At 55.6% G+C, this 27,436-nt stretch overlaps 1 protein-coding gene across 4 annotated transcripts in view; it reads left to right on the forward strand.

Annotated features, from left to right (window-relative positions):
* Positions 1-27,436, forward strand: part of CDH4 (cadherin 4) — a 454,084-nt gene that overhangs the window by 411,834 nt on the left and 14,814 nt on the right. For all 4 annotated transcript variants that reach the window (XM_012803965.1, XM_003787754.1, XM_003787753.1 and 1 more), the window contains 2 exons: positions 9,723-9,860; positions 19,314-19,499. In XM_012803965.1, the coding sequence (XP_012659419.1) occupies positions 9,723-9,860; positions 19,314-19,499 (324 nt within the window). The remainder of the gene's footprint in view (positions 1-9,722; positions 9,861-19,313; positions 19,500-27,436) is intronic.

A 27,436-nucleotide genomic window follows, 5' to 3' on the forward strand; every position in this document is an offset into this window, starting at 1 on the left:
TGAGACCCACAGCCCTGGCCACCTAGCGACCTGCCCCCACTGACCAGGCCCCAGGGAGGCCGGCCCGGCTGCTGAACTGCCTACAAAATGTTCCAAACAAAAATGCTTATTTAAAGCTCATGGGTTGGAAGAATTGACCTTATGAAGTCCATACTGCCCAACTGATTTACAGAGTCAATGCAATTCAATTCCCATCAAACCCCCAACATCATTTCTCATGAATCTGGAAAAAATGAACCTAAATTTTATATGAAACCAAAAATGACCCAGAATAGCCAAAGAAATCCTAAGCAGAAAAGAACAAATCCAGAGGCGTCACATGACCTGACTTCAGATTATCCTGCAGGACTCTAGTAACCAAAGCCCCATGGTACTGGTATAAATTTAGACACATAGGCCGATGGAACAGAATAGAGACCCAGAAATAAAACCAGATAGCTGCCACCAAGAGATTTTGACAAAGAAGACAACAACATACACTGGAAAGAGGAAGCCCTGATCACCAAATGGTGCCGGAGGACTGGACAGCCCCATGCAGGAGAGCCTCCCTCCCACGCGGCTGCCCACGCTCTGCCTCTGCCTCTGGTTAGAAGTCGTGGGGTTGCTGGGGAGAGCTCCCGCTCCCACAGGAGCACTGGAGCCAGCCTGGGCTTATGTTTTGTGCTGCCAGCTCTTCCCTCCCTTGGCTCCCAGGGAAGGCGAGAATCAAGGCTTATAGTTACCACTTTGGAGAAGGAGAAGCGTGGTCAACCACGGACACCTGGCTTGGGATAGTCAGCAGCAAACAGTGGAACGATAAGGTTGAAGGTCAGAGCCCTGGGCCTCCACTGTCAGGCATCAGTGAACGAATGGGGGTGATGCCAAGTGAGCCACCAGCACCCCACCCCAGCTGGGGACGAATGACCTTCCCTGGCCTGAGTCACTGCCCGGCGGAAGCCAGGTTCTGTCTCAGCCTGGGCTCCGGCCTGTAAGAACAGGTTGTGGATCGGAGCTCTCCTTCCTCAGCCAGGTGGTCACACTCTGGCTGGACACCTGTGTGCCCAGATTTGAAAAGGGCACATCTGTACACTTTACATTCTTTTTTCCATTTTATTAATAAAATAATTTCTCCCCCTGCCCTTGTGCAACAAGCTGTCTTTGGGGGGAAATGCCACACTTTCTTTCAACAGCAGCTTCCCATCTGACAGAGAAAGTCATCTTTTGGAGGGGAAAATCCACAAACATAATTGCCACTGTGTCTAATTAGGCAGAGCTATGTAAATTGAGCGTTTCTACATGATTAAAATGTCAGGAGAGACTTCGATAAGACACGCGCTGCTCAAGAGTCTCTCCTGCGCCTCCTCGAGTGCTCCTCTCACAGAGCTGGTCAGCGTGCGCTCTTTGCTAATTAGAATATTTATGGCCTAATAAGAAGCCGGGCGTGCAGCTCCACTCTGTTCTGAAGGTGCCGGCGGTGCCCGTGCACGCTCTGTTCCGACTGCTGTCACATAATTAGCCCTGAGCCCGCCTCGTCCCCGGCCACGTCCCACCACTCCTTCATGAAGATGATTTCACGATTGGAAAGTTGACAATCTCCTGGTCACCTTCAACTTGAAAGCTCTTCCCAAACAAGATGGACTGGGTTACCTCTCTCAGGGTCTGAGCAGTTTGGAGGAAAGCAAAACCAACACGTGAGGAAGGTCTCCACCCTGCATTGTCACCAGGTGGAAAAGTGTCCTGGAGTAACCATGCTGCTGACCATCCTCATCTCTGTCACCGACTGTAAGTGATGATGCATCCACAGTATTTAAATTCAGGCAGAAAATGCTCTTTGGAGACAAGACTGGTTATCTGCCCCTTGACTTAGGAGAGCTTTGCGATGTTCTGAAAGTGTTAGGGGAATGTTCTGAAACCCCTACCTCAGGAGACAGGTCCCCGTAGGCCTCATGGGGATGGCGTCTGCCACAGAGGGTGGAGGCACAGCTGGGCATTTCTCTCTGGTGGGTTTTGAATCATTTTCATGGGACCCTGTGTTGAAAACACCAAATGAGACTCTGGTCTCAGAGGAAAACTTTTGAGCAATTGAGGCTGATTTGCCCTGACACCTCAGGTTGGGTTTTTACCCTGGATGTCTCATTGGTCTCCCCTCCCACCCCGACAAGGGGCTGCTGTCTGGGACCCCAGCCCTGCTCTGTGCACGGGCCCACGTGGCACCTCAAAGGTGTAGGACGCGTGCAGCGTCCAGCCTCCCTGGAAGCCACCCACTCCTACAAGGGCCCCTCTGTGGGGATCTGTGGAGCCAGGTTTCTAGCCACGTGAGCCCACGTCATCACGGCTATGCCCTGCTATGCCCCCCAAGCTGGAATCAGCCTTCTGCGTGTGTTTTATACTGCGAAAGTGACACATTTATAATAGAAAACACAAATAAACTAGAAGAACCCACAATCCTCCTGTCCCAGCCCTGTCCTGCCCCCAGGGGGTACATACGCTTCCTCTTGGACAGAAGCGCTTTTCTGAGAAACAGCATGGTAGCTCCTCTAGCACCTAGCGGCTGCGTGATCATAACCACATCCACGGGTCCTGCTCCTCCGCCCAGGCTCTGTCCTAGCGGCTGCGTGATCATAACCATGTCCACAGGTCCAGGCTCCTCTGCCCAGGCTCTGTCCTAGCGGCCGTGTGATCATAACCACGTCCACATGCCCCAAGAGGCAGGAGCCCCCCAAAAGGGACCTGGACCTAGGTTGGGTCTAGCAAGCCATGCCGGCCATTGTGGCAGTGGCTAGTACAGGTGACACAGCTCTGACAGTGAGAGACAGGGGTATTTGTGGGCAGTGCTGAAGGAAGCCTCCTACGGACCAGAGGAACGAGCCAGTGTCCACCACTGTCCAGGGATTTATGATGGCCAAAGGCTGGCAGGACAGGCTGGCTGGAAGATTAAAGGATAAGCCAGGAGTTACATGGAATGAGGCCTCAGGCCCCAAGAGCAAGGAGAGGGGATGCCAGTGGCACCTGGTTTCCTGAGGAAGCAGAATAGTGGAGGAGGAGGGGGAGGGCACAGGACAACTCAGGCCATGTCCCCAGAAGGCCTAGGTGTGGACCCCCACCCTAGAGAGGAGGCTGAGGACCCCTTGCACCCACCAGGCTTGTAGGGCCCTCGGCAGCATCAGGAGGGTGCAGCTCAGGGCAGCTCCCTCCTGGGTGCCACTTGCTGAGCAGCTCACCACCCAGGCTAGACAGATGGAGTGAATCTCAGACCCTTTTGAGGGCAGTCCCAGAGCCTCGGACAGCCCGTGCTGGGGCAGGGGGCAGTGGGGGTGAGAGGAAGCTTCCATGGCTGAGGGCAAGGGGGCTGCTCAGAGGCAGGGATGGGGTGGCCTCAAGCAGAAACCATTTCAAGGCTCTCTTTGTCCTGCCATGACGGCTCCCCCAGTGAGGCTTCAGTGTTGATCATGGTGAATGTTGGGCTCAACCTGGCAGGAGCTGTTTCCCTCTGCACCCAAGGTCCCCCCTCAGAACATCCAGTGGCCAATTAGCTCCCCAAGGCTCCCTCCTCAGAACGCCCAGTGGCCCTGTCGGAGGCCCTGTCTGCTCAGAGCTCACTGTTGGAGTCTCCACCCCAGAGCCCCTCAGCATCTCAGGGAAACTGGCCAACTTCACATCCAGCCTTGCAGCGACCCCTCCACAGCCTGGACGTGGTGCCCACTGTGGCCTCGCACAGGGGAGGCAGGGCCTGAGGGAGGCAGTGTGGCCTCTGTGCCAGGCTGCGGGCCAGTCACTGCCCAGGCTGCAGGGGCCCGTGCAGGGCTGCCCGATGGGGCAGGGGGACAGTGTCTGGTCCTTGGACAGAGCCCTGGCAGGGCATCTGGGCTAGGCCTCGGCTGCTGCGTCCCTTTATCAGTCCAATCAGAGTCCAAACTGGCAGCCCTCAGACAGATTCAGCCACAGATGTGTTGGGTTATTAATCTTTTTTAACTTGGCTAACATTGATGCAGGAGATATGTAAACAGATTCTCTTAAAATTTGGCCACTCTGGGAGGGGAGGGGAGGCCTAGGCTCAGAAGCCGCAAGGGAGGGCCCCAGGGGCTCTGGGCCCAGGCCCAGACCACGACATGTGTCACTCCCTGTGCAATAGCTGTTACTGTCATGGAGAAAAGAGAGACAGAAAAGGCCGTGAGCCTCAAGAGTGGGAAGGAGCGTGTTTGCTTGTGGAAGGGAAGGGTGTCCCGTGCTGTCTGAACTCCTGGTGGCCCAGACTCCCCACCCACACCACCCCTACCCTGCAGGGGCACCGTCCTGCCTCTGTGATGCCTCCCCCAAACCCAGGAAGCCCAGACTCCCCACCCACACCTCTCCTACCCTGCAGGGGCACCGTCCTGCCTCTGTGATGCCTCCCCTGACCCCCACCCCCATGCCAGCTGAAGCTGCTCAGACTGTGATGACACCGCGCCACTGGCCTTTGGCCTCTGGCCTCCACACCTGCCCTCACCCCTGCCCTGCCTGAGGTGCCCTGCCTCCCTGCTCAGACACCAGCCTGAGCACTAGGGGCTCTAACCCTCCTGCAGTTTCCTGGCCCAGCAGAGAAAGTGAGAGGGAGAGACAGAGAGGTGGGGGCGCAGGAGTGGGGGGCAGGGGTACAGCCACCCACAGAGAGAGAGGTGAGGGCAGGAGTGGGGGGCAGGGATATAGCCACCCACAGAGAGAGGTGGGGGTACAGGATTGGGGGGCAGGGGTACAGCCACCCACAGAGACAGAGAGGTGGGGGCAGGAGTGGGGCACAGGGGCACAGCCACCCAGGCTGCAGCTATGATATGTCACTCCTTCTCATGGCTGAGCACTATGCCACTGCAAGGACTTGGCCACATTGTGTACTCATCAGCTGATGGACACTGGGGTTGCCCTAACCTGACTGTGTATCAGTGCTGCTGTGAACTTGGGTGGACAAGTTCTGGTGAGCACTTACCCAGCCGTGGGATTGCCAGGTCATGTGGCAACTCTGTCTTTTGTGGACACACTGGCCCACTCTCCCTGGGGCCTGCCCTCTGCAGCCCCCAGCCCCAATCCTGGACACCAATCACACTGGACAACCCCAGATGCTGGGCAGACTCCAGGAGCTGGGCAGCCTGGGAAGGAGGGACTAGAGGAGAAGGCCTGGCCCCAGCTGCTCCTCCCAGCACCCAAGGGGACAGAGGTTTCAGCAGTGACAGCCAAGGAAGGCCCTAGAGGGCAGGAGTGTGAGGGGGTGGGAAGGGGCAAAGGGGTCCAGGGGGTGAGGGGGGTGGCAGCAGGAACAACATTGACCCCAGAGGGCCTGCAGTCCCTCCCAGAGCAGTGGCAGCACCCAACTGGCTCCAGCTTCATGTGAGGGGACATAGGGCTCTGTGAGCCTGGGCCAAGGGGCTCTCAGACTGAACTGACCTCACACTGGCCCTGCTCAGTGCTGACCCCACACTGACCCTGTTCAGCACTGACCCCACACTGGCCCTGCTTGGCCCTGACCCCACACTGGCCCTGCTCAATGCAAGCCCGGGTGGGCAGGGAGGCACACTCACAGCCTAAGAGGTCAGATGGGCCCCTGGTTGGGTCAGCTCTAAGGTCTGAGCTACCAACCTGGGCACATCCTCACTGCGCATTCAGGCGGGTGTGATGGACGTACCCTGCTAGGGATGCCGACGGCCTTCCCAGGCAGGTGCCGACTATGGGATGGATGGGTGTTCTGCACAGGGATGTGCTAAGCTGCAGGAGGTGAGAAACCCCAGGGACATCTCCCTCCTCCTGAACATGGAGGTGGCCCAAAATCACTTCTTAATAGTTCACAGGCTCCACTCCTGAATTTTTAATGAGTTCACAGGCTCCGCAGCCGGCACCAGGTGTGTCTGCCCTGTGCCCCCAGTGGGAGCAGGAGGGTTCCGGCTGCCCTACTGGGGCCCTGCTCAGCACCCTCATGGGTGTCCAGGAGAGTTGCCCTAGACATACAGCACTGTCTCTGCCCACCGCCCACCCAGCCACTCTGCAGAGGGCTGAAACAGTGGGGGCTGAAACAGTGGAGGCTGCAGAATTCCGCCTGTGGAACTGCTGGCCCAGAGCTGAGAGGGGTGGGGGGGGCCAGGAGTTGTTGCCACATACCAGCTCTGACCTGGGGCTGTCCTCCACCTTCCAGGACTCAGTCTAACCACCTGCCGAGTGGGGAGGGCACCACGCCTGGACTCCCCAGGGCCGGTCAGAGGCTGCACATGCACACACAGCCATGTGGTCTGTCAGGGCACCGGAGGCCCAGGACACCCCAGAAACAGGCCGACCCTGCTGGCACCTTGGCTGCAGCCATGCCTTGGCCCTCCTGGGGTGAAGGACCAAGTGGGCATTAGGCGAAGAAGCGAAGTCCCAGATATGCCTTTTTAAAAAACACGTCAAAACCCACAGCCTGGCCCAGCCCAGCACACACAGAACAGGCATATCTGCAGGGCACACCTGTCTTCAGGGCACACACTTGGTCCTGCCCGTCCTGTGGCCCTGACTGCCATCTGGAAGGAGCAGTGAGTGCAGCAGTGACGAGATTGGGAGCCTGCCTGCCTCCAGAGATGCCCTTGACACCCCTACCCCCAGGCCTGGCATCCTTGCCTCCCTCATGGGGATGCCCCAGCTCCTGCTAGTGTGTCCTCCCCACTGAATAAGCCTCCTGCCTGCTGGGCCCACAGGGACCTACCCAGCCTCCCAGCTCCAAGACTGGCCTGCCCTCTAGTGGCAGCCAGCTGCACATACAACACACACGTGCACACACGTACACGCTCGCATACAGATGTGCACACAGATGTGCATGCATGTACATGCAGTACACACATGTGCGTGTGCGTCCAGGCCTACACGTGCGTGCACTGCCCTCATGTACACACATGTCCCTGTGTTTCTCAAGAGGGTTTTTCTTCTCCACATATTCTGAGCCCAGCACCCAGGGCGGCTTCCATGTAACTGAAGAAATAAAGATTTGTGGAAAGACGTCACACTCCAATTCTGTGACAGTTCCCTGGGGGTAACCCTCCCTCTCCCGCTGAGATCCATCCCTGCACTGCCAGCCTGTGCCCTTCTCTTGTTTTCCAGCCTGGCCACACAGTGGTGGGAGCACAACCTCACAGACACACTGGGGAAGGGACACAGCCAGGGCAGTGCGTGCCGCAGGGCAGGAGTGACCAGGGTGCCTGAGGTGGCCTGTGTAGTGGGCAGTGGGGCCGCCCCTCTGATGAAGTGCCACTCACTTCCCTTCCCAGTCTTGGAAAAACGCTAAGACCCCCCTACAGCTACAATTTCCAAACATGTCCTAGGAGGCAGCAGAAAATCTGATTTGTGAAGAACAGGAGAAACTTGGTGAGAAGTGGAGAGCGTTTCCAAAGCGAGCCTGCCTGTCCCCTCCGCGTCCTCAGTGAAGGGGGGACTGAAGTGACGCCAATCTGGCAGAGTGGCCAGCGGCTCCCATAGCAAGGCCTGTGCACGGAGCAAGGCACACACGGCAGGCAGCTCTGTGGGCGGCGTCCAGCACCCCTGGCTGGGGTGGCACAGGCTCTGTGGGCGGTGTCCAGCACCCCTGGCTGGGGGGGCATGGGCTCCATGGGTGGCATCCAGCAGCCCTGGATAGGGGGCACAGGCTCTGTGGGCGGTGTCCAGCACCCCTGGCTGGGGGGGGGGGGGGGCATGGGCTCCATGGGCGGCATCCAGCAGCCCTGGCTGGGGGACATGGGCTCCGTGGGTGGAGTCCAGCAGCCCTGGCTAGGAGGGCATGGGCACCTGTCATTGGGATTCATATTTGCAAGCCGGTCCACTGGGGCTAGTTCCAACCCCAGCCTGTCTCTGAGGTGTCCTTATTGGAGGCAGAGCCCTGACACAGAGTCCAGCGGCTCCTGCCCCTACTGGGTCCTTTGGGCCAGATGCAGCCACCAAGAGCAAGGGCCAGCCCCTAGGAGTGCAGGGGCAATGGCCACAAGGGGAAGACTGCCAGGGAGGGGCTGCTTGCTCTCTGCTCTGATGGACCATTTTCTTTCTGTGGGGACCCTGACCTCAGGGAGGGACCTCTGTGAGGAGCAGTGCCATGATGTACAGGGCTGTGGGCAGGCAGATGTCTGAACACACCACGGTCTGTGCCCAGAAGACAGGCCCTACACACACTGCTCCCAAGACAGCCAGCCAAGGGCAGCATTAGCCACAGTCTCCATGTGATATCCATCCTGTGTTCAGAAAGGGACCTGCTGGACATCCTGGTTTGTGTCATTCTGGACACTGCTGGTACCATCTGCATTTCACCTGTAACAAAGGCCTGAGCACAGACTCAGCATCAGGGACCCCAGCTGGTCACCACCCTCTGCCCTTCTCAACTGTGTGGCCCTAGGGAGCCGTGAACTGCCTGGCCCGCGCTGGACTGAGTGTCTCTGTCTTAAAGTGGGGCAGGACAGCACATTCTGCTGACCCCCTGGTGGTCATTCTGGTCACTTGTGCTGGGAAACTACTCCAGTCTTGGCTGGGCTCATTTGTTCCCCTGTTGCCAGCTGCCAGGTTGGCTTGTGGAGAGATGGAGGGGAGGGAAGAGGGAAGGAGGGAAGATGGCGGGAAGGGGGGAGAGATGGAGGGATGGAAGGGGGAGGGAGGGAGAGATGGAGGGATGGAAGGGGGAGAGATGGAGGGATGGAAGGGGGAGGGAGGGAGAGATGGAAGGATGGAAAGAGGAGAGATGGAGGGATGGAAGGGGGAGGGAGGGAGAGATGGAGGGATGGAAGGGGAGGGAGGGAAGGAAGGGGGAGGGAGGGAGAGATGGAGGGATGGAAAGAGGAGAGATGGAGGGATGGAAGGGGGAGGGAGGGAGAGAAGGGTGAATGGACAGGGATGATAAGGAATAGAAGGATGATGCGTGAATGGAGAGAGAAAAATGCTGATGACCCATGTGCTGTTTATAATTCCTTATGGAGTCAGGTTATAGAACTTGAGTACATTTCACAGAAGGGCACATCTGGGAACTGGCCTTTCCCTTTAACCTCTCACTTGGAGAACATCTACAAAGGTTGCTCCCCCAGTGGTACCAGGGAGAGGCAGGTGGTGGCCCCAGCAGAGAGCTGCCCACCAGGCTGGTCCACAGCTGCCACACCAGCTATGTCCTCCTGGTCAGAACAGGGGTGTGGAAAGCCACCTCTGCTGACTCAGGGACTCTGGCACCGATGGCCCCCTAGCAAGGGCTGGGCAGAGAAGGGCTGTGAGATGCCTTCACTGCCTAATAAAACTCACCCATTCTGCCTTCACCTTTAAAGTTCACACCTGTACCTGAGTCCCACCTGCTCCTTCAAGGCTGCACCTATAAGATGGCTGGGGGAGAGCGGGGTGGGGGGGGGTCTTTTCTCTCCATTTGAATTTCTGACCCACAGAACTCCCTCTAGACTGTCCTCTTCACAATTTTCCCTCCCTGGTTTTCCAAACCCAGTATGGCACTGGTGCTCCCTGGGGCCTCCGTTCTTTTACCTCAGTGTCACACATGACCTGCACTTCTTGAAGGCAGGACTGCCAAGACAAGCACACAGTCACTCCTCACAGTTCCCCTAGCACGGAGGACAGGAAGGGGACGTTCTTCTCCAGGCAGCACCTGTCGGAGAGCCACAGAACCCACCCTGTACACAGTCCCAGCCCCAGAGAGACGGCCTCCCCCCACAACAGATGCCCTATCAATTAAAATTAGCCTGACTCACGGCTTTCTCCAACTGGTCTCTCCCTTCCAGAAAGTTCAGCAGTACACGGTCATCGTTCAGGCCACAGACATGGAGGGAAATCTAAACTACGGCCTCTCGAACACAGCCACCGCCATCATCACCGTGACAGATGTGAATGACAACCCGCCGGAGTTCACCACAAGCACGGTGAGTCCTCCAGCCCCGCGCCAGCCTCTCTCCGCAGCTGACGGAGCTCGACTGGTCACAGGCAGCAGAGGCCTGGGTGGGAGAGACAGGACTCAGTGGGGACCCCCCGCTGTGGGGGGCATTGTGCTCCAGTCCACCCAGCGCCACCCAATGCCTGGAAAGGTACCTTCGTGAGGCCTGGAGGAGCTGGACAGTGGTGTTGGGCTGGTGTCGCAGCCGTTTCTAAAGGCCTACCAATGGCTGTGTGCTGTGGGACTTGTCTGGGGGATGCCCTTCAGGGCCTTGGTGAGGGCCACTGTGACCCTCTGTGGCCCTCTGTGGCTTCCAGCAGCAAAGGGGTTGTGTGCCCACATCACTGCCCAGGACCCACATGACTAAGTGCATTGGTGGGTGTCCTCACATCTGCTCCGTGAGTCTCACTGTGTGTCCATGGTGGCCCCCAAGCCCATGATTCACAGGGGTCTGCAGTTCCCATCTCCTCTGGATTCAAGGAAGAAGCGGCACCCCCAGAAGGGCCCCCTCCCCCAAATCCTCAGGGGTCACTGGGTGCCAGCAGACATTTCTGACCCTACTTCTATATCTCCGCACAGTCACAGGGGCCAGGTCCTGGCTCTGCTGCCTCCTCACAGACTCCCAGGGCCCCCAAGCTGGTTCATGGGGCCCTGCAGGGCAGTTCTGACATGATGAGCACAGGCCCTAGCCCAGGACGCCCTCCAGAGGGCTGCAGGTGCCTGGCTAGGACATGGAGTCAGCAGGGGCTCCCAGGCCAGCTACAGCCCTAGGGTGCTGGGGTTTCGGGGTCTGCCTACTCTGACAGCTCCATCCCCACCTTGTCTCTCTTCAAGGGCCAAGTGGGTGAGGGGTATGTGTCCGTGCTAGTGACAGTCACAATGCCAGTACGTCTGTGCAGCCCACAGGCAGAGCAGGGATCCTGGGACCAGCCCCATCAGGGTGGAGACCCACAGATGGCCCAGCACCTAGGGCGCCAGGAGGGTGGTCACTTGCCCAGAGCCATGCAGCCAGAGGGGAGCATGGGGACTGGACCACAGAAGCTCTGCTGGGAGCAGAGGGAGGAGCCCCACCTGCCACAGGGCAGCTCTCCAGGGCACCATGGGCTTGCCCAGGCATCTCAAGGCCAGAGCCCTCCTTAGGCAGCCCCCCACCCCAGGCTCTGGGGCTGCAGACCGGTGCAATCTCTTGGTCAGAAAGCAGATGGCATGGCGGGAGCCAGCTCAGGCCCCACCAGGCTTGGGGTCCCTGGCAGTGGCCCCTGAGCAGTAAGAGCAGCTGCTGAGACCAGGCAGGCTGAGCCCCAGGGCAGCAGTTCTCCTGGAACTGACCTGAGAGAGAGGCGTCCCAAGTCCTTCTGGGCTTCAGTGCCGTCCTCCAGCAATGACCAGGGTGGAGGAGAGGCTCATGACCTGCACCCCAGGGAGTCTGGACTTGAGGGAAGCAGTGGCCACCCTTGGGACCCTCTGTGTCCACCCAGGGCCACGTGGCTACTGCTGAGGACAGTTCATGCCAGGCCTGGCACACTTGCAGGAAAGGAACTTGCCTGGGTTATCTCTCAGTGAGGAGCCACTGCCAGGTCCAGGCACTTGGTGCCACCTACAGTGGTCCTGGGGTCACCCCACAGTGCTCAGAACCCTCTGCTGTGTCAGGGCCTCAGATGGGCCAGGGCAGGTGCCTGGGCACCAGGACACACCCTATTCCAACGCTAGCCAGCTGAACCCTGGTCACCTGGGTTGGCAGCATCATCCATTCTCCTAACCATAGGGAACCCCCAGTTCCTCCAGGACGCAGCCTCGGGACCTCTTGGTCCTCCTGCATGGAAACCAGGGCAGAAGAAAGCCAGGGAGAGTCCATCAGGGGTCTGTCCCCAACAGGAGGAAGAGATGTGACCCTGGGACCAGCGTTCAGCCCAGCCCCTCTGGAGAGCAGTGCCAGCAGGTCTCAAGGAGACTCCGCTGGGAGCCAGGTTGCCCCAGCCTGCCCTCACCCAGGTTACCCCTCTGTCTCTCCATCCAAACACGGGGTCCAAGCACCTGAGATGTGCTGAGCTCCTCACCCTGTCACACAGGCTGCAGGCCAGGCCGCCCCACAGAGAGCCAGAGGGCCCAGCATGGGCCCACCCTCCCACTTCCAAAAGGGAAACTCCACCTTCTATGTCCAAAAGTGTCAGCTAAAGTCTGAGTTACCAGGACCCAAAATTGGCACCCCCATCAACTCCAGGACCTGTGCTCCCCTGCCTTGGGTGAGATGGGGCTTTGCTCGCAGGCAGTGTCACACACTGGTCCTGAGCAGTCTGCCCCCCAGTGTGCACAGATATCTGCACCCACAAGCACCCCCATGTCCAAGTGCAGGGGGTTCCCACCACCACAACTCCCTCGCACCCCTCCAACATACCTGTGCCCAACACACATGAACTCTGCCTGCTCTGGGACATCCTGTAAATGGGCCACAGAGCACGTGACTGGTCTGTGTCTGGCCATCTCCTCGGGAGATGCCTGGGAGGCTCATCTGAGAGGCCTCACACAGCATTTCCCCCCGGGTTTCATTGTGTTCATAAATACCTGGAATCAGGCTGACCTGTGGAATGTCCACCTGGAGACAGGCACAGGTGAGGGCCGTGAGAGGGGCCAGGAGGACACCACTACGCACACTGCCAGGCTATTTTTACTAAGCCTAATCAAGGACAGTCAGCAGAAGCTGGAGATGCAGGGGTCTGCGTGATTTGATTTCTGGTCTCAAGCCGTAATTAAAGGTTATTTTCCCGTCGCCAGCTCTGAATGCAGCTATACTGCCCACCGCAAGGCCTTGGACAGTGTAAACTCCTGAAAACACTGTGGGTGGTGCCACCCACACCCAGGGGCATCGAACTGAGTGGCTGAGCAGACAGGTTTTGGTTCCAGTGGACCTGGTTCCTGTCACATCCCACTTGGTGGGGGGATAGGGGGCAGATTTGCAGGCAAAAACGTCTAAGCCTAGTCTCCTATTCTGTTAAAACAAACATGGGGAAGTAGTTAACATCTTATTGCAGTTTAAAAGTTGTACATGATGAGACATGTTGTATTTTTCCTGTCTGTTTTCTTGAATCATATATTCCCCATCCCAAGGCAAGCATGGATAAAAACAGGTTAAAAATTTTTTTAAAAGGAGGTCACAGTGGCCCAGGGTCCTCTACAGGCAGGACAAGAGGATGCCAGGCATTCAGGATGTGCCTGGCTCTCAGCATGCTCAGCGATTGGGGCTGTTACCCAGGATAGCATTTACACACAGACACTCACACAAAGGGGCTAGGAGTGGACCGTCCAGAGGCCAGGCCCAGGGGCTCACGCCCATGACCCCAGCACTCTGGGAGACCAAGGCAGGAGAATCCCTTGAGCTCAGGAGTTCAAGACCAGCCTCAGCAAGAGAGACCTCATCTCTACTAAAAATAGAAAAATTAGCTGGCTGTGATGGGTACCTGTAGTCCCAGCTACTCCAGAGGCTAAGGCAGGAGGATCGCTTGGGCCCAGGAGTCTGAGTTTGTTGTGAGTTAGTCTGACACAACAGCACTCTAGCCTGGGTGACAAAGTGAGACCCATCTCAAAAAAAAAAAAGTGGCTTTGCCAGAGGCAGGGTTCAATTGACCCTAGAAGCCCTGGGGTCTGCGGGTTGGTGGCCCTAGGTTTTGGGGTTCTTCTAAGGGGTCTGCCCAAGAAGCTCAGGGTCAGCAAGTGGAGTGCCATCCTCGAGAGTGACCTGCCCAGCAGGGTGAAGAGGCAGCCGCAGCACTGGGGGTAGACACATGATGGGCTAGCCTTGGCACCTTCCTGAGGACCGGCTGGGCTGGCCCAGGTGGCTCCGCATGGATGGCCCAATCCCTTGAGCCTGGCGGTGAGCCCATTCTGGCCAAGCCCTGTGATCCCCAACGTCCTCGGCTTTTCAATTACAGCACAAAGTTGGGGGAAGGGAGAAACAGCGACTCAGCATGAGCTCCTGAGAGTAGGAATTTGGCATCTTAAAATTGGAATGGACTTGGTGCCCTTAATTATGCTCGGGTGCGCAGTGCAAACCTCGGCCATAAATAATTAATTGGAGCCAGCTTTTCTGCGCTCAGAGGTGGCTGCCGCAGGGGCCGGGAGCTCCCACCCCCACCTACCATCCCTTCCACCTCCCCGCTCCTCTCCCCAGGTCCAGATCCACGTCCACTTCCTGGGGATGGCTGCCACAGAGCCACTCCTGAGACCCCAAGTCCAGCCCCAGAGCCCAGGTCTGGGCAGGAGGACCCCAGGGGAGACACACAGAAACTTCAAGTCCCATAGTGTCCTGGCCAACATGACGGTGGTTTCTCCACTCTCCTGGGGTTTCCTGGGCCCTGCCTGGTGGGGGTACAGGGGTCAATGGCCAGACTCCCCAGTTTCACGCCTGGCTGCACCACTGGGCAAGTTCTGGAGCATTCTGTGCCTCAGTTTCCTGATCTGCTCCACCTGATGGGTCATGTAAAGGCTGCTGTGTCCCTGGTGTCAGTCACTTGGCAGGACAACTGCTCACAAAAACACAGTGAATGACGGCAGTGAGGGGGTGCTGTTCTGGGCTGGGTCCACAGTGACCTCACTCCTCCCAGCAGACACTGCTGTGACATCGCTACCTGAGTGCAGGGCTGACCCAGGGTAGGTAGGACAGTGGGACAGTGGCCACCCTGATTCCTTCCTGGAAAGGAAGCGCAGCTCCTGCCCATGGGCTGAAACGCCAGGAAAGGGGTTTCCATTTACTCTGTTGGCTGTTGCCTGGGCCCTCCTCTAGCTGGCCTCGCCGTGGTCACTTCCTTGTGGGCTGTATTCACTCTCAGGGCAGCAAGGGCACATGGCCAGGAAGGGGACAGGAGGAGGAAGGGAGCAGGCAGCTTCCAGCTCCTCTAGGTATGAGAGCCATGGATCCTGCAATTCTGATTTCTGACCTCAGAACCCAAGAGAAACCATCGTTGTTTTACTGGATAGAAAACTAAATCTCAAACATTAAAATTCAAGTTAAATAAAATTGAAATCTGATTTAAATTTAAATAAAATTAAGTTATTTCAAATTAAATTAGAAAAATTTTAAAACATCATCACATCCTAAGAAGCAGCCTCACCGTGAATTCTACAGCAGAAACAAATATGAGTGTGGGAACCTCAGTGGTCTGTCTCAGGGGCTCCCAGGCTCAGGGACACAGACCCAGCCCTCAAGGGACAGGAACAGCAGGGGGCTCCCACTATGCTAATTAAGGAGACAGACCCTGGGCTCCAGCTGGCCATGGCCATTGGCCAGACAGGCAACCCAGGGGAGAGCAGCTCCAGGTACACATTCCAGAAAGAGCCCACCAGGCCCAGAAGGGGTGTGGGGAGCCCTGAGATAGCCCAGGAAGGGCAGGGCCAATGCCCCCCACCCCTATGTGGCCCTCAAGCCCCAGAACTGTGCCTGCAGTCAGCTCTGCAGCGTGGCCTCACTGGGGGCAGCCCACACACTCACACAGGTGGGGTGCTGTCAGGGTCCGGGGGTCTCCCCTGAGGCTGCACCTCTTGCTGTGTAGCTGTGGGCAAGTCCAGTCCCTTGCAGGGCCCTGGCGTCCCCCTGCCTAGGGCCCTGCGTTCTTGGGTACCCCTGGGGGCTTCAAGCACCGGCTCGATTACTCACAGACGTGTGGCCACAGGCCAGTCACTCAGCCTCTCCGATCTCTATTCCCTGACTATAAAATGGAAGCCGGGGCGGACCCTGAATTGCAGGACCCAGCAAACAGGAGAGGGGGTGACTCTCTGAGCACAAATGCTGACTCTTCCTCCCTGGGGACAGGGCCACCATGGCCTAGGCGCAGATGCCATGGAGGTCTCAGAGTCCTGCTGGACGTGGTGTGGGCTGCTTCAGTCACTAACCACCTAACAGCCGCAGCCTCGTCTGAGGACACTGACTCTGGGCTGCGCTCCACCGTCCTCACCCAAATCCTCCTCTCATCTAAGCCTCATCTGAGGCTAAGGGTGCCATCCCCTGAGGATGCACGGATCTCTGGCTTGGAGCTGAGCTTTGCTGAAGGCCCTCAAAGGAAGATGAAATGCCCCCGCCTCCTGGGACGGGTGCACATTTGAGTTCTGGATTACAGTCTAGGCAAGCAATCCCATTCCAACACTCTTAGAATTCCTCCTTTCCCACGTATCTGCCTTTGTATCCCACGGGACCTCGGAGCTTTCTCTGTGCCTGAAAATCTGAAAAAATTAAATTAAAAAGTCATTATGGCTAGGAGAAAGTTAATAAGAAAATCCTAAACCAGATTTATCAGCTAAGGCCCTTCTTTGCAAACCTTTATTAAACTTGCATGAATTAAAATAGACTCTGCATACAAACTTCACCCAGAAGTCGGAAAGGAATGGACACAGAGCCTGCAGTTCCTCTGACGACGCAAGCCCTGCTCAGGAGGACCAGAGCCCTGCTGGTCATTTAAGCAGAGAGGGAAACTGCAAAGGATGTGAGGGACCCAAACAGGCCTAGCAGCCCCCAAAATCCAAGGGGCCAGATGTCTCAAGCACAGAGGCTGCTCCACCAGGGGCGTCCCTGCTGTCCCCAGGCACAGAACCTCAACCTCACTGACACTGGACAGGGTGCAGGCTGCCTCCTGGGAGCTCTCCAGCATTGGTCCCCTCTGCCTTTGTTCTGAATCACAGTCACACAGGTGCGCCCGACTGGCAGTCCTGACTCACCTGGCCCAGTTATGGCTCTAGGGGAGGCTGGAAAGTGAGCTTCTAGAAAATAAGAAAATAAATACAGAAGGTGATAGGGGGCCGGGAAGCCTAACCAATGTCCACTACACTGACACTGACAACTTGAACAAAAAGAGAGGCCTCATCTCATAAATACCAAAGACTCAGAAACTCTAACTTCAGGCACAGCTGGCTCGGGCTCCAACAGCCTCTCCATGGCCATCCCAGCAGCCCTGCTCCTCAGGCCAACTTTGTCCTCAGGCTGTGTGCAACAGCCCCACCCAGCACCATGGACCAAACACCAAGGCCAGACGCAGCAGGACACCCAGAACTGAGCCTTGACGGCCTGACGTGGGCCACTTGCCCATTTCCAAGCCAGCTATTGAGGCAGGAGCCTCAGGGGTTGAGCACAGGGGTCTTCAACCATTATCTGTGAAGGGCTAGTGTTTTCATCCGTGGTCGCCATGCCTCTGTCACAGCTACTCAACTCCACTGATGTAGCTCAAAAGCAGCCACAGATGATTTGTAAGCCAATGGGCATGGCTGTGTCCCAATAAAACTTTATTTACAAAATAGGATGCAAGCTGGATTTAGCCCTGTAATTTTCCAACACTTAAAAGGACCAGAAGCTGCAGAGAGTTGCCTGTGGCTCCTGGGTCCTCCACCTCCTGGAGGTTGTCAAGAAAATGTCTTGCCCCAAGATTCAGGCACGTTGCTCTAGAGAAATGTGGTGCCCCAAACAGAGGGGGTACAGGGTCTGCATGTTGGGGGCATCTCTGAAGTGTGCTGGTTCTCAGCATATTTAATGAACTTAGATCCTGGGCTGGGTGGGGAGCCCTGCCAGCCCCTATAATGGGACCTCCCCTGAGGACCACCAGGAAGGGTTGTCACATCAGCCCCCATCTCTCTGTCCTGCCCCAGGCCCTCCAGGGAGTAAGTGAGCCCCTAGACTCACAGCCTGGCTGAGTCCTGGGACTTATGCATAGGCCTCAGCAACGTCCCTCCAAGTGTCCCCTCCCTATTGTCCTTGGCCTGAGACCTGGCTCTTCTCTCCCACCACAGGCAGGCCGGCAGCTCCTTGCTCCTCACTTCTGGGTGTTTCTCCCCCTACAAATGCCCACCTTGTACCACTGGCCATCGGACTGAGCAGCCCCACCATCCTGCCAGCAGCACTGCTGTGCCCCCTGCCACCCTGCTGTGCAGTATGGTGCCCACTAAATGTCCGATCTCTGAGCATGGAGGCCTGTCTGTCCTGGGAGGACAGTCCTGGGCCTGGCAAAGATTGTTGACCGCTGGGCCCAGTTGGCCCCTCCAGCTCCCTGCAGAAGCCCCGCCTCGTCCCAGCTGTGCATTCCCAGCTCCAGCCCCTGGGCCAGGAGCAGCGACAGCAAGGGGAGCCCAGGCCACACTGGACAGACAGGAGCTGTGGGGGTGTCACTGTCAGCTCTAGAGTTTAACAAACATGGTTCCACTAAACCCCAAGATAAGCTCTGTGACCACCGTGCACAGACACCACCAGTGACTCCGGCTGAGATGAATTTGGGGTAAACACAACTTCTTCCTAATAAGTGTCATTTCTGGACTTGAATCCTTACCTGTAGGAGGACGGGCGGGGCCAGTCATACAACGGCCTGAGCTATGCTAAGCTGAGGGTGAGGGTGAGAGTGAAGGGCTGCGCTTCTGGGAGCGGAGCAAAGGCTCCTGGTGGGGACAGGCCAGTATGTTCATTTCTGCGTGTTTCCATGGGGCTTCCATTCTCGAGTTCATTCATCAGCAGAGACACCAGCCTTGGGTCAGCAGGGACAGCTGCCATCTGTATGGCCCCGTCCCATGTTCACAGATGCTCACAGCACGTGGCTCTTGTCAGCCAGGGAAGCTGGCTTGTCACACCAGCTGTGCGACACTGCACGCTGAGCCGGTGCTCCCTGGGCCCCTGTGCTCTGCCTGGAGGACTCACCTATGGCAGACGCAGTCTGTGGGCCACACCACACCCACTTCCTGGCCCCTTATCCTGTTCACACTTCAGAACACTCCCTTCTCACAGCTCCTGGTGCCATTGACACCACCATGGCCATCTGCCAGTCACATAGCCCTGCCCGGGAGGGCTCACTTCCTATCCACAAGCCTGCCAGGAGCCCCTGCTGCCTCCAGCCTGTGCGAGCAGCTTCCACATTCTCAGCTGTGGCTGCACAGCTCAGCTCTCGGCCTCCTCCAGGCCTCTCCTCCAAGGGTGCCTGGGATCTTCATTCTGTCCTGTCCGATCTCCCTGACTCCCTCTTGTAGGCCCTCACGTAGGGCCCACCCAGGCAGTCCAGGATAATCTCCTCATCTCAAAACCCTTATCATAGTCACATCTTTTCTCACGTAAGTTCTAGGGATAGAGGTGTGGCCTTGTCTTTAGGCCACCATTCTGCCAGTACAGGTGGAAACTTTGGGACCAAGAAGGGGTCTAAGGCGGGGCTGGGAATGAAAATAAGCACTTCTTCTTCTTAAGACACTTGTTAAGACCAGCTGGGGGCTGGTCTAGCTGTGGCAGCCAAGCCAGCGCCCCCTGCCCAGCCACACTCCAAGGAGCTAGTGCCACCCCCTCCCTAGGCAGCCCATGGGCTCTGTTCCCTGCCCCAGACACAAAGTGTTCAGCTTGTGAAAATTCCCCAAGCCATGGACATACGATATGCCCCTTGCTGTACGTATGTTACACTTAAAACAGGCTTGTGACATCCCTTCTTACTATCTGCAGTTTGCAGGGGAGGTCCCTGAAAACCGCATAGAGACAGTGGTGGCAAACCTCACGGTGATGGACCGAGATCAGCCCCACTCGCCAAACTGGAATGCCGTCTACAGAATCATCAGCGGGGACCCTTCTGGACACTTTAGTGTGCGCACTGACCCCGTCACCAACGAGGGCATGGTCACCGTGGTGAAGGTGGGTGCCTGCATGTACCTTGTCAGACACCCCAAGCTCTGCACATGTGCTGGGACCAGACAAACAGAAATGGCACTGGGCATAAAGTGTGCACCATCCCTGATGTCCAGGGGCGGAGGACTGTGCCTAGCCTACTGGGGGCAAAGACAACCTTCACAAGGACCCAACATGTACCTACAAGGGCTTGGCAGACCCCCCCAAAATTACTTTCCTGTTCCCTTCCTGATGTCTGTGTCCCCCCCCCCACACCCTTAATCTAGTAATGGGTGAATTTCACTAACAGAATTCTCAACGTTAAACCATCCTTGCATTCCTGAGATAAACCAGATGAGCCATGAAGTGGTATTTTGTAATAGGAGTAGTTTTACTAATAGCTGAAGACTTCTCATGTGCTTTTCTGAGCAATTTAGGCCTATGGTTTTCCTTTCCTATAGCAGCCTTATCTGGATTTTTGTATCAGGGTTATAGACTAACCTCAAGCGGTGTTGGGGAGTGTTCCTTCTTCCTTTGTCCCTGAGACAAGTTGTGTAACAGTGTAATTATCTGTCCCTGGAGCATTTGTTTGGGCTTCACTTTCCAGCCATCAAGTGGGTCCCATTTTTGGTTTTTTTAATGCTTCTTTTTGTTTTGGAGTGGGATAGATTTATAACTACCATGTTTCCCCAAATAAGACACTGTCTTATATTTATTTTTTCTCAAGAAGACACACTAGGGCTTATTTTCAGGGGATGTCTTATTTTTATTAAGTATAATACAATAATCTACATTTATTCAAATACAGTTAAGTCATCTTCTTCTGGAACCTGACAGTGGGAGCTGACCTTGTTGGTGGGGTTGGCACTAGTGATGTGTGAACTCCTTTTCCCTAGACATTCGCACATGCGCAATAGGACAGGCTTATGTAAGTAAACTTGAAAATTAAGTGGGAGATTAACTGCGACCATGGTTACCACACGTGCAACCACCCAAGTAGGAATGGCTCGGAGAAAGGAGCTGTGGCAGATAAAAGGTATTCCAGTCTTCTTCACCGCTCCATGCCGAAATGCATGATGCGGCTATGCAGATATGCTGCATAGCCATGCCCATCACTAGGTCTTATTATCAGGGTAGGGCTTATATTTAACAAATACATAGAAATCCTGCTAGGGCTTATTTGGGGAGTAGGTCTTATTTTCAGGAAACACAGTACTGGGTCAGTTTCTTTAATGGTTTTGGTCAGATATGCTTTTCCAGAAAATCTCCCACTTAATTTTCAAGTTTAGTTACATAAGCCTATCATTATAGTAGTAGTGATTCAGTCCTCTAATTTAAGTATCTTTCTATACTATTATTATTAACATTTTGCTATATTTAATTCATATTTCCCTGGAAGCGTAGATTGTAGGTGATACAATAAAATCTATCAGTCTTTTACAACTTAGTATGAAGCAGTTTAGCAGCTACTGTTCCCAGAGCAATTATTAATAGAACTAAGAAGAAAGGAACAAGAAATCATTTGGTATTTTTAAACAAAAGAAGAATAATAAAAAAGTGAGCTTAGAGCTAATAGAATATGTCAAAGAGTGAGAAAAAGGAGTTTAACATTCAGTTGTATCATTTAGAAGCTGCATTCAGCTGCCATTGGCAGAGACCTAACCACAGAAATTCAAATACTTGAGGGCTCAATTCTCTCAAGTAAAAGAACCCTGAGATGTGCAGTTAGGGCCAATATGACAACAGCACAATCAATAGAAACCCTGACTCTCCTGTCCTGTCTGCCCTGCAAAGATTCATCCTCCAGGACACCTCATGGTCCAAAATAGCTGCTAAAGCACCTGCCATCACAAGAACTTTATAGGCAGTAGGGAAGGAAAATGAGGGAAGAATGATTCGCCCCTTCCTTACTAAGAGATCCTCCCAGGACGTCTGTTCACATCTTACCGGGCAGAGTTTAGTCACATGGTCATTCTTAGCCAGAGGAGATGCTGGGTGATGTGTTTTGTCACCTGGACACATTTTCTAAACTTCAGCTACTAAAGAAAAAGGGGAGCTGGACATGAGGTCACCAGCTCCTCCTCACATGGGGTGAAAATGGATTTTCTCTAGGACTCTGTTTATTTTTCTCAACCTCCCCAGATAACCTTTTTCTGTCTCCAAATAATCCAATATTCTAAGCAAGCTACAGAAGACCAGTTCTGCAAAAAAAATTGGTAAATTCCCTCATTATTTTTACTTTCCTTTTTAAACTTATTTATTATTTTTGAGACAGAGTCTCACTCTATTGCCCAGGCTGGAGTGCACTGGTGTCATCATAGCTCACTGCAGCCTCCAACTCCTGGGTTCAAGCCATCCTCCTGCCTCAGCCTCCTGAATAGCTGGACCTACAGGCACCTGTCACAATTTTTGGCGAATTCTTCTGTTTTTAGTAGAGTCGGGGTTTTGCTCTTGCTCAGACTGGTCTCAAACACCAGGGCTCAAACAATCCTCCCATCTTGGCCTCCCAAAGTGCTAAAATTACAAATGTGAGCTACTGCTATTTATTTGTTTTTAGAGACAGGATCTCACCCTGTGACCCACGCTAGAGTAATGGTGCTATCATAGCTCACTGCCTCCTGGAACTCTTGGGCTCAAGCAATCCTCCAACCTCAGCCTCCTGAGTAGCGGGAACTACAGGTGCCACTATCCACACCCAGCTGATTTATTTTTTGTAGAGATAGGATCTCACACTTGCTCAGGCTGGTCTTCAACTCCTGAGTTCAAGGGATCCTCCCACCTCAGCCTCCCCAGGTGCTGGGATTATAGGAGTGAGCCAACAGGCCCAGCCCTTCATCATTTTTACTGTATTCATAAAAATTTTTTAACATACATAAAAGCAGAAATAATAGTAAAATGAACCCTCATATACCCATCATCTAGATTTAATTATTATTAACATTTTGCTACATTTAATCAATTTGCTGAAGTGTTTGAAAGTAAATTACTATGTCATGACATTTCAATCCTAATACTTCATGAGCTTTCTCTTCAGGCAGGGCTGTTTATTCTTAGAGGAAAGACTAAGGGTTAAGTGTCAGTTTCCCCGGGGTGAGGAGTCAGCGCAGTTTCTGCACAGTAGCACCCCCAGTGGTGCAAATAGGATCTGCATGTGTGAGGACTGCAACCAGGCATCTCTGTCCTGAGTTAAAACTTAACAAAACCCTTTCTCTTTCTGTGTGCACACATTTGACATTGAGTGAACTTTCTAGTCCCTAGAAAGCCACAGGGGTGAGCTGTTAGGGCCTTGCCAGGTAACATTGCTCCGCGGAAGGGGACCCTGACCAGGACAGGAGCACAGGGATGCAGCCGCACACCGTGGCACCTTCCCCAGGGAGCAGCAGGAGGCTGTGAGGTGCCCTCCAAGCCTCTGAAACCCCCACAGCCCAGATTCCCACAGCCTTGGAGAGGTGGGGCAGTGCCAGGCCCCGGGAGCAGCCCTGCTTCTCGGCCCCGCCCCTGGCAGGGTCATTTCGTGACTAGACTTCAGCCCAGCTCCCCAGCTGGGGGAACTACCAGCAGCTTCTGAAACAGAAGCACAAAAGTCCCATAAGAAGAACAGAACTCTGTCCCCTGGTTGGGGAAGGCTGTCCCCAGAGGGTCCAGGGAGGGTGGCATCCTGGCCAGCAAGCAGTGTGATGGGAGGCATGGCTGTCTCCTGTGCCCAGGGGGATCTATGTAGATAATCTCAGCTGCAGAAGATGGGGCAGCCTCAGGGAGTCCCAGGGCCAGCTGTCCACGACCTGGAGCCAACCAGGCCTCACCTCCCTGGGCCACATCCCTCTGCAGACCCAGAGACCTCCTTCATTCTGTGACTGGGGCCGCCTGGTCTCCATCAGGCAGTGCCGACTCATCCGTGGACAGGGACTAAGGATCCCCTGGGACGCCTCAGCAGTGCCACCAAGAATTGATTCCTCAGGACTGAGAGTCTTCCTCTGGCCCAGGACACCTCTGAGAAGGACACTCAGAGACTGACTCACACCCAGCCATGTGGCAGCTTCTGGCCCTCAGCAGAAGGCCTCTCGGCCCAGGTGGGACTAGCACAGCGAGTACTGAAAGTGGCCAAGGGGCCCCTCTGCCCACTCTTGACCACCTGCATTCTCGCATGCGGCGGCAGCTGCCCTGTTGGAAGGCGGCTGGGTTTCTGTGCTGCCCCCTCCCCCAGCCCACCCAGCCTCTCTCAGGCCTGTGTATCGAGGACAGAGCTTCCCAAAATGTGTTCTCAGACTCCTGGTTCTCGGGATGTTACCTGGTGCTCCACCAGGGGCCCGTGATGGTTACTCTTTCCCCTCAGACTTATGACCCATCCCTCACTGGCTGATTATTGAAAGGCCATTGAGGGTCCATCCCTCGGACCTGGGACGCTTAGATCCCCACACTCAGGGGAACCGATGTGAGCCCAGCCTGTTACACCGGCATCTCCCCACAGAGCTGTGGGATCTAAAGGGGACCTGCCATGTGCCACGCACATAGGGAGGCTGGAGCCGGAGCCCTGATCTGAAGATGTGCAGGCACTGGGGGCTCAGGGCGCACTCTGCCTTTTCACAGCCACTTGTCCCCATCGGGAGCTGGGAGGAGCCTGTGCTTATAGCAGTGCACAAGGGAAGGGATGCCCAGGCCACTGGGGGCAGAAGGGCACAACCAACTGAAGTCTTTATGACCTGGAGAACTGGCTTGTCCTGGCTTCAGCACATCCTCAGACCTCTGCACCCCACATCTGCCAACAACACCCAGGCTGGGCCCCAGCCTGCCAGCAATGTTAATCCCAATAGCCAGAGTTGACAGGCCACGGGCTATCACCAGGATGTCCTTCTCAGCCCAAGGGAGGACACCTATGTCCCCATTTCACCAATGGCATAGCTGGGGGCTGACTCTCAGGACCCACAGCCAGTGCGTGTGCAAGCCAGGCTTGGCCAGGCTCCATCTGCTACTAATGCTGTCCATGCGGTTCTGCCTGTCTGAGCCAAATGTCCCTGGGTGTGCCAGGAAAGGTTTAGGTTTGAAGTCCGTGCCTGGGAGCTGGCTGAGTTTCTGCTCGGAGCCTAAGTCCCATCCCTGCCACTACCAGCCACCGCCATCTGGCTGGCACGAAGCCTTTCCGGTACCATGAGGGTTAACACAGAAGCCCAGGGAAGGGTCTGAGACATCAAGAGCCAGCATGCGACTCTGACTCAGCCCAGGGAACCCAAGACCCTGTGGTGCCTTCCACCCGGCTACCGTCAGGACCCAACAGGATGCCAGGAAGGGAGCAGGGACTGATGCTCCTGGTGCCTGGTGCTGAGAGGAGCCAGAAGCCAATGCAGCCGACCATGTGGCCCCCGCCCATGACATGCTGGAAAAGTTGCCCTGTTGGGACAGAAGACACATCAGCGGCTGCTGGTGGGTGGGGAGGGAGTGACCACACGGAGAAGCTGGCCGGGGGTGGAACTCTCCTACATCTCGATCACGGGTGTGTTTATGGCTCCGTGCACTTGTTACAGTTCATAGGAGTTAATCATACTGTGTGTAAATTTAAACAAATTTTGGGAGGTTTTTTTGAGACAGTCTCTCTCTGTCATCCTCAGTAGAGTGCCATGGTGTCATAGCTCACAGCAACCTCAAACTCTTGGGCTTAATTGATTCTCTTGCCTAAGCCTCCCTAGGAGCTGGGAATACAGTCGCCTACCACAATGCCCGGCTAGTTTTAGAGATGAGGTCTTGTTCAGGCTGGTCTCGAACCTGTGAGCTCAAGCAGTCCACCTGCCTCAGACTCCCAAGTGCTAGGCTTACAGGTGTGAACCACAGCACCCGGCCCTGCATTTTATTTATTTATTTATTTATTTTTTGAGACAGAGCCTCACTTTGTCACCATGGGTAGACTGCTGTGGTGTCACCACATCTCATACCAACCTCAAACTCTTGAGCTCGAATAATTCTCTTGCCTCAGCCTCCTGAGCAGCTGGGACTACAGGTGCCTAGCACCACACCCAGCTGGTGTTTATTGTATTTTTAGTGGATACAGGGTCTTGCCCTTGCTCAGCCTGGTCTCAAACTCCTGAGGTCAGGCAATCTACCCAGCTCAGCCTCCCAGAGTTCTGGGATTATAGGCGTGAGCCACCGTGACCAGCCAATTAAAACAAATTTACAATAAATTTTTAAAACTTACAGAGCTAGCTGATCGAGATAGCTCACACCTGCTATCCTAGCACTCTGGGAGGTTAAGGTGGGAGGATCCCTGGAGCTCAGGAGTTCAAGACCAGCCTAAGCAAGAGCAAGACCTCATCTCTACCCAAAATAGAAAAACTAGCTGGGCATTGTGATGGGCACATTAGTCCCAGCTATTCAGGAGGCTGAGGCAAGAGGATCACTTGAGCCCAGGAGTTGGAGGTTGCAGTGCTGAAAAGCACGGACTCTCAGGGGTTGTCTCAAAGTCTGGGTCACTGTGTCCTGAGCAGAATTCAGCATTGAAACCAAGCTTTTCCCTATTTTCCTTCATTTTTGTTTTTATTCTTTTTAGTGTTTTTGTGTAAAGTTTCCATGTAAAGGCTGTTTGAGGCAAGTGTTCACTCTGGGGGTTTCACTTAGAAAACACATCTGCCCTTGGCCTCACGTCCATTAGGAGACACTGTCCTCTCGGCACTCTCTTTCAGAGGGGGTGTTGGGGTACTGGGGATGGTGGGTGGTGCGAGAGGTGGGAGAGCAGAGGCCGGCGGCCTCCTCAGGGACACGGCGCCCGAGGGCCCACTCTCTGGGATTCCGGCACGGGCTCTCGCTCACCCGTGAGTCACCTGACCTCTCCTGCACCTCTGCGGTGGGCCTGTGCCCAGAGGTCTGTTGCCGACAGATCTAAAAGGCTAGTCACAGTGCGAGCACACAGTGAGGACTCGGTCCATAGGGGCAGGTGCTGTCTGTGTCGTTCTCCTCGTCCTCCTCAACACCAGCACTGTCACTGTTGTCACCAGCTGGGGAGAGGATCCTGGTCGCTCGCCCAGGCTGGTCCCCCAGAAAGGTTTTTGATCCCACGCAGGTCCCTGTGCCCCTTAGCAACATGAGGCACTGTGTGGGGAGCACACTGCGGACTGACCGGGTCTGTGAGATGCTCCCTCCTGGTGTACCCGGGAGGCTACACCACCTGTCCCCTCCTCTCAGGCTGCCCAGCTTCTGTTCCTAGCCCCACCCCACAGGCAGTGTTAAGCCAGGGACTGGCTCCCCTCCTGCCACCTGTTCCCACAGCTGCGCCTGTGCCCTGTGCCAAGGAGACAAGGACCCCATGGCCACAGTCAGAGACCTCAGTGGTCGACTTGGTCCCCAGCCATCACTCACACAGATCCTGGCTGCACGGACCTCACTTGCTCCCACCAGCATCTCGGACAGGGCATCCTGCCCTCTGCCCTGCCCCACAACCCACCCAACTTCGTCTCTCTCCCCACACTGGCCTTGCCACCCCTACGGGCTCGGGGCCCACACTTCTCTGATCTCAGAGACTCAAGCCCAAGTCTGTCACTGTCTCCCTCCTCGGGAGCCCAGCAGCACCTTTCACCCGCCCCTCTGCACCCTTCTCTCCCTCCTCTGGCCATGAAATTGCAACATCCTCAAGGGGTGACTGGCCTCCTATCTGCTCTGCAGTGGCAAGTCTACCCGAGGCAACCAGTGGGCCATGACCCAGGCACCTCCTCTGGGCTCACAGTGGCAGGAACGTCCCCAGTCCCGGTACCCTAAGTTCCCGTAACTGCCCCCTAGGCAGTGACAGAGCCTCCCATCTGCTGGGAGCAGAGCAGCAGCTGGTACACTCCCCGCCCTCCCCACGTACCCGGCTGCACGTTCTCAGGTGCACTCTCCGCCCTCCCCACGTACCCAGATGCGCGTCCTTAGGTGCACGCCCCGCCCTCCCCACTTACCGGCTGCGCGTCCTTAGCTGCACTCCCCGCCCTCCCCACGTACCCGGC

Source organism: Otolemur garnettii, unplaced genomic scaffold, assembly GCF_000181295.1.
Source record: "Otolemur garnettii isolate 467f Iridium unplaced genomic scaffold, OtoGar3 scaffold00023, whole genome shotgun sequence".
Classification (NCBI taxonomy): Eukaryota; Metazoa; Chordata; class Mammalia; order Primates; family Galagidae; genus Otolemur; species Otolemur garnettii.